Source organism: Poromitra crassiceps (genome assembly GCF_964638095.1).
Source record: "Poromitra crassiceps genome assembly, chromosome: 2".
Classification (NCBI taxonomy): Eukaryota; Metazoa; Chordata; class Actinopteri; order Beryciformes; family Melamphaidae; genus Poromitra; species Poromitra crassiceps.
Window position 1 is genome coordinate 118,450,097 of NC_139624.1, and position 14,509 is coordinate 118,464,605.

At 43.7% G+C, this 14,509-nt stretch overlaps 1 protein-coding gene across 1 annotated transcript in view; it reads right to left on the reverse strand.

Annotated features, from left to right (window-relative positions):
* The window catches only part of LOC310794660 (holocytochrome c-type synthase-like), an 84,966-nt gene that overhangs the window by 26,014 nt on the left and 44,443 nt on the right, over positions 1–14,509 (reverse strand). Inside the window, exons 5-6 of the mRNA XM_083656659.1 lie at positions 7,856–7,975; positions 7,224–7,310 (exon numbers count right to left, since the gene is read on the reverse strand). Coding sequence (XP_083512785.1) covers positions 7,224–7,310; positions 7,856–7,975 — 207 coding nt within the window. The remainder of the gene's footprint in view (positions 1–7,223; positions 7,311–7,855; positions 7,976–14,509) is intronic.

Below are 14,509 nucleotides of genomic sequence, written 5' to 3' on the forward strand. Positions count from 1 at the left end.
TAATCTGACAAAAATAATTATTCAAATATATTTTTTAATAGCGTTTTCAACACAAAGCGGTTTCATTCGTAATTGGCACACAAGAAACCACAGCTGCAACTGGTTGGCCTAATTAGTAGCGTCTGCGGACAAAATGCTCTTACCAACTGATTAATCCAGGTGTGGCAGAGCAGCGGTCGGTTGTCGAGAAATAATGACCGGTGAATATTGTTGATTGACCAATCAGAATCGAGTATTCGAGAGAGCCGTGTTCTAACCTATTTTACGGACTCATTAGGTGGCGACAGTGCTCTCCAGATTAGAGAAAGGTCCGGAAAACAGCAGGAAAAAGCCCCGTGATGAAAGAGAAACCGCTCATGCTGCAGCCAGAGCCGTATAGATTGCTCTGTCTGGAGCTGACGTTGGCTGCGAACAGCAGTCAATCCGCGCCCACAACTGAGCCCCTCTGCCTCTGTCTGTCTGCATAGTTTCTCCACACGATTAGCCGCCAGAAAGGCAGCACCCGACGCCGAAGAGCCAAACCTTTCCCTGCAGTCCGGTTTGGCATTTCCGTGTCACGCTGGGAGCCAGCGCACAAAAACGGAGCGCTCCGAAAATAGACTGGGTGCGTGTTAGGCTGTGTGTTAGTGTGGGGAGGAGTTTGCAGCTGAGGGGGGAGAGGGGGGTGGGGCACGCAGGGCACCACACAACTACACCACGTCACTACATCAGAAAATATTAGCTTCAGACTCAGTGAATGTGCTTGAAATGCTTCATTTCACAAAAGGCGGAATAACTCAGCTTCTAATTTGAAACGTGTCTTTTTGCTCAAAACAACCTATCTTCTCCGGCTCATAACTAAAGAACGGAAAATGGTATCAATAAACTTTTTTTTGCAGATGATAGAAAAGAGTCTCATCGTTCTTCGTGCGTGTTCGGTGTTTACATAGTAATTAGGGGTGCACCGATCGATCGACACGCAATCTGTTTCGGCCGATTTGGACCTCAAATATGTGATCTGCTGTTTCCGATATTCCTTTAATGTTGCCGATCGCATAGCCGATCATGCTGCACGTGAGAAACATGAGGCAGCCCATTTTCATGTCTTCAATGTCTATCGTTTAACTTTCATATTGTGCTCTAACGTTTATATCATTGTGTTGCAAAGCACACGCTTTGCTTTCGTCAGTGTACTCACCTCCATGCACACACCGCACCAGACTGTCAACACACCCCTTGCGTCTTTGAATCACACAAATCAGCTGGTGATTAGAGCAGCCTCAGCAGAGAGAAGTTACCTCCAGTCCTCCCGCCTACCGAGGCATTTGCATGCTGTTAAGTCCGTGTGTATTAAAGTCCCAGATTGACACGGTGCTACTGTGGTAGTCGGGGTAGTGCACGCGCACACACAGACAATTTCCACGCAAGCATTGATGTTCCCGCGGGCACTTTGAAGGAAGCGAAAGTGTGCGGCTGAGTATGTGGATGTGCGCTCCGTTCAGACGGACTTTCTTCCTTTCTTTGGACATCAGTTGAACATGTTCTAATCCCCTTCTTCCATGTGTGCGTATATGACCAACCAGTAAGTCATTATTATTGTGCTTGCAGATAGGCAAGCACAATCTTAGAATCTCTCATACTTCTTTTTATTTCTTTATTCTGTTTTCTTCTGGTCAAAAGTTTGGTTCGCCATTTCTCCTACAGTTTTCACACTACACAGACATGGGAGACATCAAAACGTGCGGCTCATTGAGGAATCGTGTGCATTTGGATTGCTAAGGGTTTCGTTCGCCGGTTTTCGCGATATTGGCGTTAACGTACGATTTTTTTCCCCATTCACTTGAATGGGGTTTCGAAATCGTTGGCATTAAATTAGCTCTAGCTCAGACACCGTATGACCTGCTATTACCAAACTTTGTAGGTAGGTTTACAGAGTCACCTTTTACTCTGTGCGGGAAAATTCCACTATTTGACCAGATGGTGGCGCTATAACAGCCGTCCTTACGTTTTGGTCCATAACTTTTGAACCGTAAGGGCTACATTCAAAATTATTTTTTCCCTGGATTCCTTGGGTCATTCCGCATCTGCTGATATAGGCCCCGCCCATTTCCGTCTAACTAGATTTTCCGCCATTTTGAATTTTGTCGAAAAGCGTTTTTTCGCTATTTCTCCTTCAAATTTTGCCCGATCTTCACCAAACCACATCACAGAGCGTGTGTGGACTGTCCCGCACAAAACTTATTTTGCGTTTTTTTGAAATTCCGCACCGTTGCGATATAATCGACTTCCAAAGTTCTGTGGGTGGGGCCTATTTCACAAAGATCGTCCGATGCGAACCAAACTTGGTCCAGGTGTGGAAGGATGTACTCTGAGCCTATAGGACAAATATTGTGTCATTTCGCCTCTAGGGGGCGCTATAGCAGCATTCAGAACCTGTCCCTTCTAAATTGTTTTATTTTGAAGGGCGGCAGGAAGTGCTGATTCATTGGAATTATGGCCAGCCTTCCTTCTTGTATGACACTTGACACTTCTGAGCTGATTTCAGAAAAGAAAGTGTAATTTGGCCTGTAGGGGGTGGGGGTGGGTGGGGCCTACTTCACAAAAACCGCCATAACTCCGGACCACATTGTCCGATCCGAACCAAACTTGGTCCAGGTATGCACATATGTACTCTGTGCTGATAAAAATAAAATTGTGTCATTTCGCCTATAGGGGGCGCTATAGCAGCATTCAGTAGCTGTATCTCACAAACCGTAAGAGCGACTGTTCCCAAATTGTGTACATAGGTTCATAGAGTACTCTTCTACTCTGGCGTAAACAATTATACCGATTAAACTCACGGTGGCGCTATAGCTGCCCTCTTTACGTTTTGGTTCGTAAGTTTGGAACCGTAGCTTATATGATCAAAATTATTTCTGCCCTGGTTTCCTTGGCTCCTCCCACTTGTACTCACAAAGGCCCGCCCATTTCCCCCCCAAAACTAATTAGTACACCCTAGCAACGATCTACGAACGCCCTATAGCGATCAGCCAAACACACCCTAGCAACCAGTTAATACACCCTTGCAACCGCCTAAACACGTCTGAGCTACACAGTGCCGATTGAGGCTGTATTTATACTGGATGGGAGGGTGGGGTCTAAGGCAGGGGCGGTGCAAGGGGGGCGGAGCGTCACGCGGGAGCAAGCACAATCAAATTTGCTTCAGCAAATTTAGCCCGTTCTAGTTATGTTAATATTCCTGTATTGCATTCCCTTTTGGTTTTAGATCGATCTACCTGCAATCATTGCAATAACGTTTGTTTAGGCGTGCACTTGCGGTTTGATTGTCTGTTGCGCTAATTAATGCCACTACTCAGATGGAGTTTAGCTCGTGTGTAGCTTGTGATTCTGTTGTTTCTCCCGTCATGTAACCCTGTCACCATTATGTAGATCGCACTCATAGTGCTGCTAATAAAGAAAGAAAAAACATCGCATGGATGCATAACTGGGACGTATCCTCAGTGATGTACCCTGGGGTCATAGGATGTTTCGGGTCTCGCAACATCATACACCCTCGCCCAGGTGACCCAGCCGGGGCTGGCCAAGCCCCAACTTACGTCCCAGTAGCTACCCACGGTCAGCCCTATAGGGAGGGTCGAAGGTGGTCATGCGGTCAGGGCCACTCAATCCGCTGCTCCGGAACTACTCTGCCGGGACCGGGGGAGGGAGAGAGCTCTGGTACGTAGAGGGACCGAGCTCTGTGGGTTGCCACCCGGCCGGGATCCTCCCTCGTCTCACCAGGTCTACGACCTGTGCGCTGCACCAGACTCCCCCGCTCCAAACATCTCATTCCGAGGTGATGGTATCTTAGTGGACACCATGCAGTACTAGGGATGGGCATCGAATTTCGAATTTTCGAATAATCGTTGTTATTATCAAGGTCGACTTTTATTATTGAAATTCGAAATTCAAAAAAAAAAAAAAAAAAAAAAATTTTTTTTTGAGTGAAATGTTGCATTGTCTCCCCTGATTCTAAGTATAGTCAAATCGCTTGGTTTGAGCAAGTAAAACAATTTTTATAAGCATTTTAAGCAAGGTTTATGGAAAATTGAATGGCGGATGAAATCCCATGAAGAGGGAGAGGGGGTGACTTTGGCACCCCTTTGGCACTCAGACCTGAGCCTACTAAATATTTAATGAACCACTCATGATTGATGTTCTTTACTTCAGTGGTGCAATGCTTGTTTGAGCTAAAAATCCACAGCAGAAGCTTTTTATATTAATTAATAAAGCCGTAGACTTAGAATCAGGGGAGACAATGCAACATTTCACTCACAAAAAAAAAAAAAAAAAATACATTTTTTTTTTTTTTACATTTTTTTTTTTTTTTTTTCGAAATTCGAATTAAATTCGAATTTGGCCAGCGAATTTCGAATAGTGTTTTTGCTAGAAATGCCCATCCCTATGCAGTACCAGTACTTGGTGGTACTGCAGTCTCCACTTGCGGCTTGAATGGCCCTCCTAAAAGGCCTCTCGTGGGTTTTTGGGCTTCTTCCTCACGGAAGACGCAGGCTGGGGAGCTAACCCATACTGCTACCCGGGTGCCGTCCCTGTTCCGGCTGTCAACTGACTCTCCAGTAGTCACCAGTCTTTCCTGGTTGTCACATAGTCTATTCCTATGAGTCACTGGCTAGGCCAGGCTAACTAATAAAGAAAGAAAAAACATCGCATGGATGCATAACTGGGACGTATCCTCAGTGATGTACCCTGGGGTCATAGGATGTTTCGGGCTAATTATAACACTGTAACTCGGCCTCGATGGGCGGGTCGTTTTGATGTTCGTTCGATGCGGATCCCAATGTATGACGGTTATTGTGCATAACCCCGGTTCTATGAGTGGGAGCTCTTTGGCTTTAGTCATGGTTCAAGACTGGTGTTTAAGAGTAACTGACTTACAGTTTACCTAATTATCATTTATATATTATTAGTTGTTAATTATCACTATAATTGGCCTATATAACAGCAAGCTTGGTTACTGATCTGTTTGTATATTTTATTGCCTCCTTTTTCCAGACCACACACAATCCTACTATTCCTGTCATAATGCTGTAAAGAGCCTATACTGCTGTACTGTACTGAAGAGAACTGACAACTAAACGGTTGAACTCCCATCTGTCTCCTGCCTCGTGTTTTTACGGACACCCCAGGGCGTATATATATATATATCGGTGATCGTAATCGGTAATCGGTCGATGATCGGTTGGGCAGATATTTCTCATAGGTGATCGGCAATCGGTGATCGGTGGCAAAAAACGTGATCGGTGCACCCCTAATAGTAATATCACACAATATTCTGTGGGCCTCGAGAAATCACTGAAAACGCTCTGAAACTCTGGCACTGGGAGCGTCCGTTCTCCAAAAGTGGCTGGCACTCAATGAGTTAATAGGGTAGGAATGTGTGAGATTTTAATTCTAGCCTATTTCAATAGCCTATGTCAGAATTGTCCACTCTGGTTAAGCCATTGACTGCCGTCATGCCATCCGCGCTATGGGCTGGTCTTGCCTGCGTGCAATTGCAGGGAAAGAGGTTACTGTACTGGCCGGACAGGTGTTGTGCCAAAAAGTGATTTGCGTTATGAAATTGGATAGGCAGGCTGGGTGGTGGGGGTGGGTTGGTGCCCTGGGTGTTTTGGGCCGGCCATGGGACTCACAGGGTGGGGAGAGGCAGCGCTGTGCGCGGTCCCACGGAGCGAAATCAGTTTCTGGCAGCAAATCACTTGAGAGCACCCAAGGCCATTTTTGCTAACACATTGCGCTGGAACGCCTATTTTGGCACGGTCAACGCCCAAACCTCTGTTTACGCTCGGAACATAGCGACGGTATCTTCGCCAGAGCACAAAATGACACTTGCGGGAGGCAGATAATAGGCTAGAGGCCCACGGACACACCTGGGCCACGCCTACACCTGACCTGTGTCTGCACTTAGATCCCAGCGCAAAACTGGATGGTGGAGGCAGACGATAGCTTAAGACGCAGGGAAGATAGCAATAAGAGGCGTGCAAACAGCAGCGCAAACGATAGCGCCGTACGAAGATAGGGCCCCAAGTCTACGTTTGAGCCAAATTGGAAGAACTTCCGTCAAGGCGTTCCTGAGATATCGAGTTAAAGAGCTTGGAAAGGAGGTTCGTGAGGTCACAGTGACCTTGAACTTTGACCTTTAACCACCAAAATCGAATCAGTTCATCCTTGAGTTCAAGTGGAGTTTTGAGGCAAATTTGATGAAATTCCATGAAGGTGTTCCTGACATATGTTAACAAGCATGAAACGAACAGTCTGGGGTCACAGTGACCTTGAACTTTGTCCTTTGACCACCAAACAACCACCAAACGAACTTGGGAATGGCATTCGTGAGGTCACAGTGACCTTGAACTTTGACCGCCAAAATCGAATCAGATCATCCATCAGTCCAAGTCGACATTTGAGGCAAATTTGATGAAATTCCATCAAGGTGTTCCTCAGATATCGCGTTAACGAACATCGGACCCACGGACAACCCGAATCCATAATGCCTCCGGCCTGGCTTTCGCCGGCGGAGGCAAAGAAATTCTCTGACAGGAATCAGATCCATATTGTACCAAACCATACCAGTTTACAGATGTTACACTACATGATGTCACACCTACACTAATGTAACTGCTTTGGGGTCAATTCCTAATGTAATCAATGCTTTTAATAATGCACCAGGTTAGAGGTTTCCTTGTACAATTCACAGCATTAGTTCTCTGAGAATCTCTTTCATATCCAAGCAAAATTGGTATTGTAACTGTAATATCCCCAACTGAATCGATATTGAATCGGAAATCGAATCGGGACCATGTGAATCGGAATCAAATAAATCGGGAAATCAGTGGTGATACCCAGCCCTAATCATGGTACAGGGGGTGGGGGAGCAGTGAAATCAGTAGAAGCTCTGAAGTAAAACAAATTTCTTTCAATCAATGCTACCCAATTATACACTTGCATAAGCAATCAAATAGATACACCATCCACAATCAGTCACAATAGAGCGATCCCTCAACCAAGTTGCTCACAGTGTGAGCGCAGTTAGGAATGCCTAACCTACTCCGGCTTGACTTGAGCCACGTCTGCCACATCAAGCCACAGTATGAGAACTTTCCCAGGAGCAGTGTTTCTTGTCAGAAGTGTTATGGCATACAGCATGCATTTGATTTGTGAAAGAGTGATGAAGTGTTGAATTCACTCACCCCATCCAGTGGCGTAAGCGTGCCCTGGGGGAAAACTCTTTGGCTTTACCACCGAACCGCTTCAAAGACGGGCCACACGGGCATTCTCTGGAGAGCAGACACACACACACTAAAAAGTCACATTTCACATCAAATAACTTTGTCCATCCTGCAATGACATGGCAAAGTATGCCATCAATTTACAGTATGAGGAAGAGCAGGAAGATAATGGGAACTGAATAAAGAATCTGTTTCATGTTGATGGGTGTAGCCTTTGCCAATATATGATGCTGCTGCCTGCTGCCTTTGCCAATACGATGCTGCTGCCTGTTGCCTTGTTCCTCTTTATTCTCTCCAGTTCCCCTCCCCCTGAACTCAGGTTCAGGTTCAGCTAGTGCAGCCACCAGGACTCATACCCATAATCCGGCTTCCAACCCGTAGACACGGCCAGTTATGCCTGTATGGATGTCCGACCAAGCCAGGGGTAACACGGGGGCTCGAACCGGCAACCCTTGTTTTGGTAGGCAGGGAATCTACCGTTGCACTACCTGGACGCCCCAGTACCATAACAAATGAAGAATGCTACAGAGCTAAAACAAACGATGAGTTAAATGCTTGGCTGAGGCCAGCTTATAGAGGGTGGACAGACTCACTGAGCGTGCAGAGCCTCCCACTTCAGGATCTCCTGCCAGGCCTGCTCGTTGTTGCGGTTGTGGATCTTAATGATGTTGCTCATATCCTGCTGACCCAGGTCTTCCTCACGCCAGCGCCACCTGCAGCAGAGGTGGAGAGACACAACAAAGATAAAAGCTAAATATGTATGAAGCATATTCCTGAAATTATGGTTTCTTCTAATGAGCTAGCTAGGTAAAAGGCTAGAGCTATTTGGATGTGATGAGATAGGTAGGCTACATGTAGTAAGCTAACATTACTTGCTTAACAGACCAGAACTAAAGTTAGCAGCTAAAATATTTGATAAGTTACTTCATGCAACGTTACACACCAGGATTACCAACAATCTCTGCCACATTCCTCCATGCATTTTACTTTTTGTCCTTTATAAGATGACAGATGAGTCATATAATTTGGGAATATATTCCATTCTAGAGCTGCAACGATTAATCGATTAGTCGATCAACAGAAAAATAATTTATGGCTATTTTGAGTATTTTTTTAAGAAACTAGAACAACCGCACCGCGGATATATGCCTCCGCCAACAAGTGAGCAGTCGACATGCATATCTGTCCAGACTTGACATTTGAGCCAAATGTGAAGACATTTCGTCAAGGTGTTACTGAGATATGGCGTTAACGAGCTGGAAAATGGCATTCATGAGGTCACAGTGACCTTGACGTTTGACCAAGAAAATGTAATCAGTTCATCCTTGAGTCCAAGTGGATGTTTGAGCCAAATTAGATTAAATTCTGTCACGGCGTTCCTGAGATATCACGTTAACGAGCATGAAACGAGCAGTCATGATGCCACAGTAACCTTGAACTTTGACCACCAAAATCTATTCACTTCATCCTTGAGTCCAAGTGGATGTTTGAGGCAAATTGAAAGAAATTCCGTCAAGGCGTTCTTGAGATATCGCGTTAACAAGCTTGAAAATGGCGTTCGAGAGGTCACAGTGACCTTGACCTAGTGATGCACCGATCCACTTTTTTTCAGTTCCGATCCCATCTGAATATATATCCATATCTGCCGATATCGATATTATTCCGATAGCATCGCTATTTTTTCTTGACTATACAGTACAGACAAAATCAGTCAATGCTAACTGTGCTAACTAATTGTTACTGGTTTACCTTGGTGAATTGTCTTATTTGAACATTATTTCACATCATGTAGGTGAACTGTGTAGTTTATTTGTGTGATTTCATTGTCATATAGTACATTCATTTATTCATTTCTGTCTTTATTTCTGTATCTATTTACAGTTTCACAAAAAGAAAGCTTCCACTAAATGCTCAAACCTTGGATCTTGTGTCGAGTGTTTATTTGGAAGAAGTGTTTAACTCGCTGTCTAGGCCGTGTCCACACATGTAACACATGGTGAGGGCAGAAGAGTTCCTGAGTAGTAGTGCTGCAACTATCGATTATTTTAGTAATCGAGTATTCTACCGAATAATCCATCGATTAATCGAGTAATCGGATAAGAACCCTTTTTTGTGTTTTCAAAGGCTTATCGTAAATATACACCAAAAAATAAGATAAATCTCTTCAAATAAACAACTACATTAGTTTCTTTCTTAGAAAAAACAACATTTTTATTTTTAAATTGCATAGAACTGGCAGTGGCACCATTCATCTTTTTCACCCGTCCTTACAAAGCTGTCCATAGTACGCTGTGATCCGCTGAAAAAGAGGTGAAATAATAATTAATATTGATATTTATTAGGTAAGTTCATAACAAAACTGGAGAATGCGCATTTACACACCCTAGACCTGTTTGCCTATTATTGACACAAATATCAGAATAGCAAGATAACAGGTCAGGTGGTGTAATAATTGGAGCCTAAAATGCACCAATTAAATAGTTGTTTGCAATCATCATGAGAAGAGTCGACCGGTCTAGGGTGTGTAAATGTACATTCTCCACACACACACTCTTTCTCTCTCACACACACTCACTCTCACACACCAACAGGCTAGTGTGATCACACACACACGCACGCACGCACGCACACGCACACACACACACACACACACGCGCACACACACACACACACACACACAACGCTGTTAAATTAGCCGCTAACGTTAATAGGTTGAGCTTTGTATTTCTCACAGAAAACAGCAAGCCACATCACAAAAATGCAGCGTGAATGCAGTTACTAATAGTCATATTGGCAACGTGGCAAGCCAGCAGCACAACTACTACTAGTCTTAATATCAAGTAGCAATCATTAGCATACATTTACATTAGCGTTGTGTATAGTTAACGTTACATTACCTTGCTCCGCTCAACGTAGATGCGCTGGTGGATGCGTAGACTGGATGTTTACGGTTCAGGTGCTGAAGCATTGACGAGGTACTGTTGTGATATGCAAGTATCGTTACAGTACTTGCACACCACTGAGTTTGTGTCCTTTTTCAGCGTGAAATGGTCCCACACTTAGACAGTTTCGGTCGCTTTGTCGGCCCTGGTTCTTCCCTTCCCGGCTCCTCCTGTCTGCTTTCTCCGCCGCCTCGTTCCATTTTGCGGGGTCCATCTCTGGTCTGTCTGCGATCATGTGTTCTCACGTGTTTACCCCGGAAGAGCGCTGTGCCACACCAGTAAGCGTCCGTGAGAAACACAGTCTCTACTCTAAATGCCGTGTCGAGGCGAATCATTTAGGCCTCGATCATTTTAATTATTCGAGTTATTCGAGGTACTCGAGGAATCGTGACAGCCCTACTGAGTAGTGCTGCACGATTTGGGGGAAAGGTGCGATTAGCGATTAGGGTGGACAATATTGCGATTGCGATTGTGATTGCGATATAATAAACAAGAGGTATCGTTTTTGACGGTATGATAATCTTGGACAAAAATACCACGGTTTCACGTATCACAGACTAAAATACATGAAATATGTTACAATTTAAAATATATTAAAACTAAATAAATAAAACAATTTGAAATAAAATTATCTTTCCAAAAAAATAAAACATTTTGAGACATTTGCCTGTCCCAAACATGTAAAAAAGAAACACCAGAAAAATAGAAACTGCACTGTGTTACAGCACATAGAAGATGGCTCAGACTGGCAAAGTTAGTTACATGTCTGTCGAGTAATACAATGATACACCCCGTTTATTTATTTTGTAGCGACAGATGGCCGTAAACGCCACACTCACGTGACGCTTCTTGAGAGAGAGGTGAGGGAACGTGCATATTTCTGCAGACTTTATCGAGGGACCATGAAGGCGTCATGTGACAGGCTAACGCTAGTTGAAGCCTGGAGGTGCAGCTGCGACAGTGTTTTGCTATCAACCTTGTTAATCTCGCTATATTCTTCATCACAGCGGGTCATTACCCACTGTGCACTTAATCGTGCACTAGTTCTGCATAAGCACCTGCAGCTCTCTCCTTATTTTACTGACGTTCTCACTAAACACTCAGCTGTTTACATGCGTTTCTGAACGGCAAGCTAGTTATTAGCATAGCTAGCTGTTAGCGATCATGGATGTTCTCTCTCTCCCTCTCGGTAAGATGTAACTTTGCTGCGCATAAAATTACTTATTTGCGGGAGTGCATGGGAGAAGCCTCCCGCTATAGTGTTGATGCCCACAGTGTGATGGCAGAGAAACGTGTGTTTGCTGCGTCGCGTGTAACGTTAGAGGACACACACACACACACACACACACACACACTCAAAAATACGTGAAAAAATGATAATAATCGCACACTTTTGCGGTTATGTAATCGCACGTGCTGACATCGCGATTGCGATTGCGATTAGATTAATCGTGCAGCACTATTCCTGAGATATCACGTTAACACATTGAGTGCCAGCGACGGGGTGGGGCACGCAGGGCACCATACAACACGTACCGACCCAGACAGCAGGCTAGATGGAAAGATTGGCAAAACACAAGCTAGAATATCTGATGCCCACCAGCAGTAAATCAAGACCAGCGCTGCTGGTTGCAGCTAAAAAATATTATTTTGCCATCAAAATTCCTTTGTTTTTGCTCTTTTATTGAAGGAAATTATTTTTGAGGTGTCACTACATCAGAAAATATTAGCTTCAGAGTCAGTGATGTGCTTGAAATGCTTCATTTCACAAAAGGCTCATTATCTCAGCTTCTAATTTGAAACGTCTGTTTTTGCTGAAATCAACCTATCTTCTCCGGCTGATAACTAAAGAACGGAAAATGATATCAATAAACTTTTGATGATAGAAGAGAGTCTCATCGTTCTTTGGGCATGTTCGGTGTTTACATAGTAATATCACACAATATTCTGTGGGCCTCGAGATATCACTGAAAACGCTCTGAAACTCTGGCACTGGGAGCATCCGTTTTCCAAAAGTGGCTGGCACTCAATGAGTTAACCACCAAAATCTAATCAGTTCATCCTTGAGTCCAAGTGGACGTTTTAGGAAAATTTGATGAAATTCTGTCAAGGCGTTCCTGAGATATCGCATTAACGAGCATGAAACGGGCGGTCATGAGGTCAATGACCTTGAACTTTGAACACCAAAATCTAATCAGTTCATCCTTGAGTCCAAGTGGACGTTTGAGGCAAATTCGAAGACATTCCATCAAGGCATTCATGAGATATGGTGTTAACGAGCTTGAAAATGGCATTGGAGAGGTCACAGTGACCTTGACCTTTGATCTCCAAAATCTAATCAGTTCGTCCTTGCGTCCAAGTCGATGTTTGAGCCAAATTGGAAGAAATTCCGTCAAGCCGTTCCTGAGGTATATCGCGTTAACGAACCTGGAAATGGCATTCGTGAGGTCACAGTGACCTTGAACTTCGACCTTTGACTACCAAAATCTAATCAGTTCATCCTTGAGTCCAAGTCCACGTTTGAGGCAAATTTGATGAAATTCCGTCAAGGCGTTCCGCAGATATCGCGTTAACAAAATCGGACGGACGTACATACGGACAACCCGAATCCATAATAAAAAGTCAAAATTCTCTGATTCAAGCTTCAACAACTAATCGATTAACCGAGAAAATAATCGACAGATTAATCCATAATGAAAATAATCGTTAGTTGCGGCCCTATTCCATTCAAAGAGAAAATGGAACTAAGAACAAAACAATTTTGCTGATTGCCTTACAGGCCTGGTTCACATGAACCCCTTCTAAACATGCAGTGAAATCCGGATTATAACCAGCTGCTAGCCGGTCGGCCTGCATGTTTAGAAACAATTAGCCGCCTTATGCGCACTCCCGCGAGTGCGGCTCATGACCATCTGAGCCCCTAGTACAGTATTAGCATTATTGGAAAAACGGCTGTTTAACACCGGCAGCTCATGTTCCGCATCATGTATGTCTTAGTGGGCGGGTGGTTAAATGGCACTTTACAAGCCATTTATGTCCCAGTGATCATTATTTTCATGAATGGACATAGCGTTAGTTACGTGGCTGGATTATTTGGAAGAAAGCCAAATTAGGTGAGTCAACAAGTAAAAGTTGAATAATTTCTTTCTCCCCCATCTGCCAGTTTAAAAATGCAACAAGGAGATGATAGCCTACTACTTTTAGCCTACTGCATAGGCTAAAGTACCCGCTAACGTTCACTAGCCTATTAATTAATTAATCGTTCAAGCAATCGCTTAGCGTTATATCAACGAATTAAATGAGCAAACTCACGGTATCCTCAAATGCTGCAAACGGCTTGAATGGTTTATTTTCCTCCCGACCTGTCTGTCTTGTAGGCTAATAGGGCTGGGTTAAAAAAATTGATTCTCCGATTTTGTATCGATTTTTATTTTAATCCTTTGATATCGATTCATATGTCCAGAGATCGATTTTTTTTATTAAAAAAAAAAAAAAGGCTAAAATATTATGCTGTGTGGTAGTTGAAACATAGTTTCAAGTTGACGTTTATTTATGTTTGTAGTTGAAACAAAAACAAATACTGTGGGCTACATAAATGGAAATGTTTGATCATTAACATCTACTTTTAGAAATTATATAGGCTGAAATCAAATCACTGTGCATAATTGTGAAAGTGTCTTTATTGACAGATGAAAAGGCTGTTATTTACCCTTTGTCACCACCATTAAAATTGACAACCGGTCCGCAGCTTTTTTCCCCATGTATCTACTTGGCGCAAAAAAGGTTGGGAACCCCTGTGTTACATAACTGGACAGTAGGGGTGCTCCGATCCGGCTAAGCCACGATCCGATCCGATTCCGATTCCTGGGGTCACGATCCGATTCCAGAATCGATTCTCGATTCCAACGATTCTCGATTCCAACGATTCTCGATTCCAACGATTCTCGATTCCAGAATCGATTCTCAATTATGTAGTTTTATATTGCAATAACACACAAAGGTAAATATAAGACAAAAAATTACAAATGTATTAATGCTGAACTTCAAATTCAACTTCTGTATTACAGTCAGGGCCTAAATTCCCCCCTTATGTTCTTCAGATAAGATGGATTTATAGGCTGGGGGGGATCTGTAGACTTTGAGAAGGATTTATAGATTTTGGGGGGAATACATTAACCAGAGTTCTTAAATGCAAGAGGTGGTGGCACCGTGGCAGTACAGTACACAAATGACATGAACATTTGGACACTTATTCAGCCGGTATCTTGCATGTTGCGTTCAGGTGCACTGTAAAAAAAAAAAAAA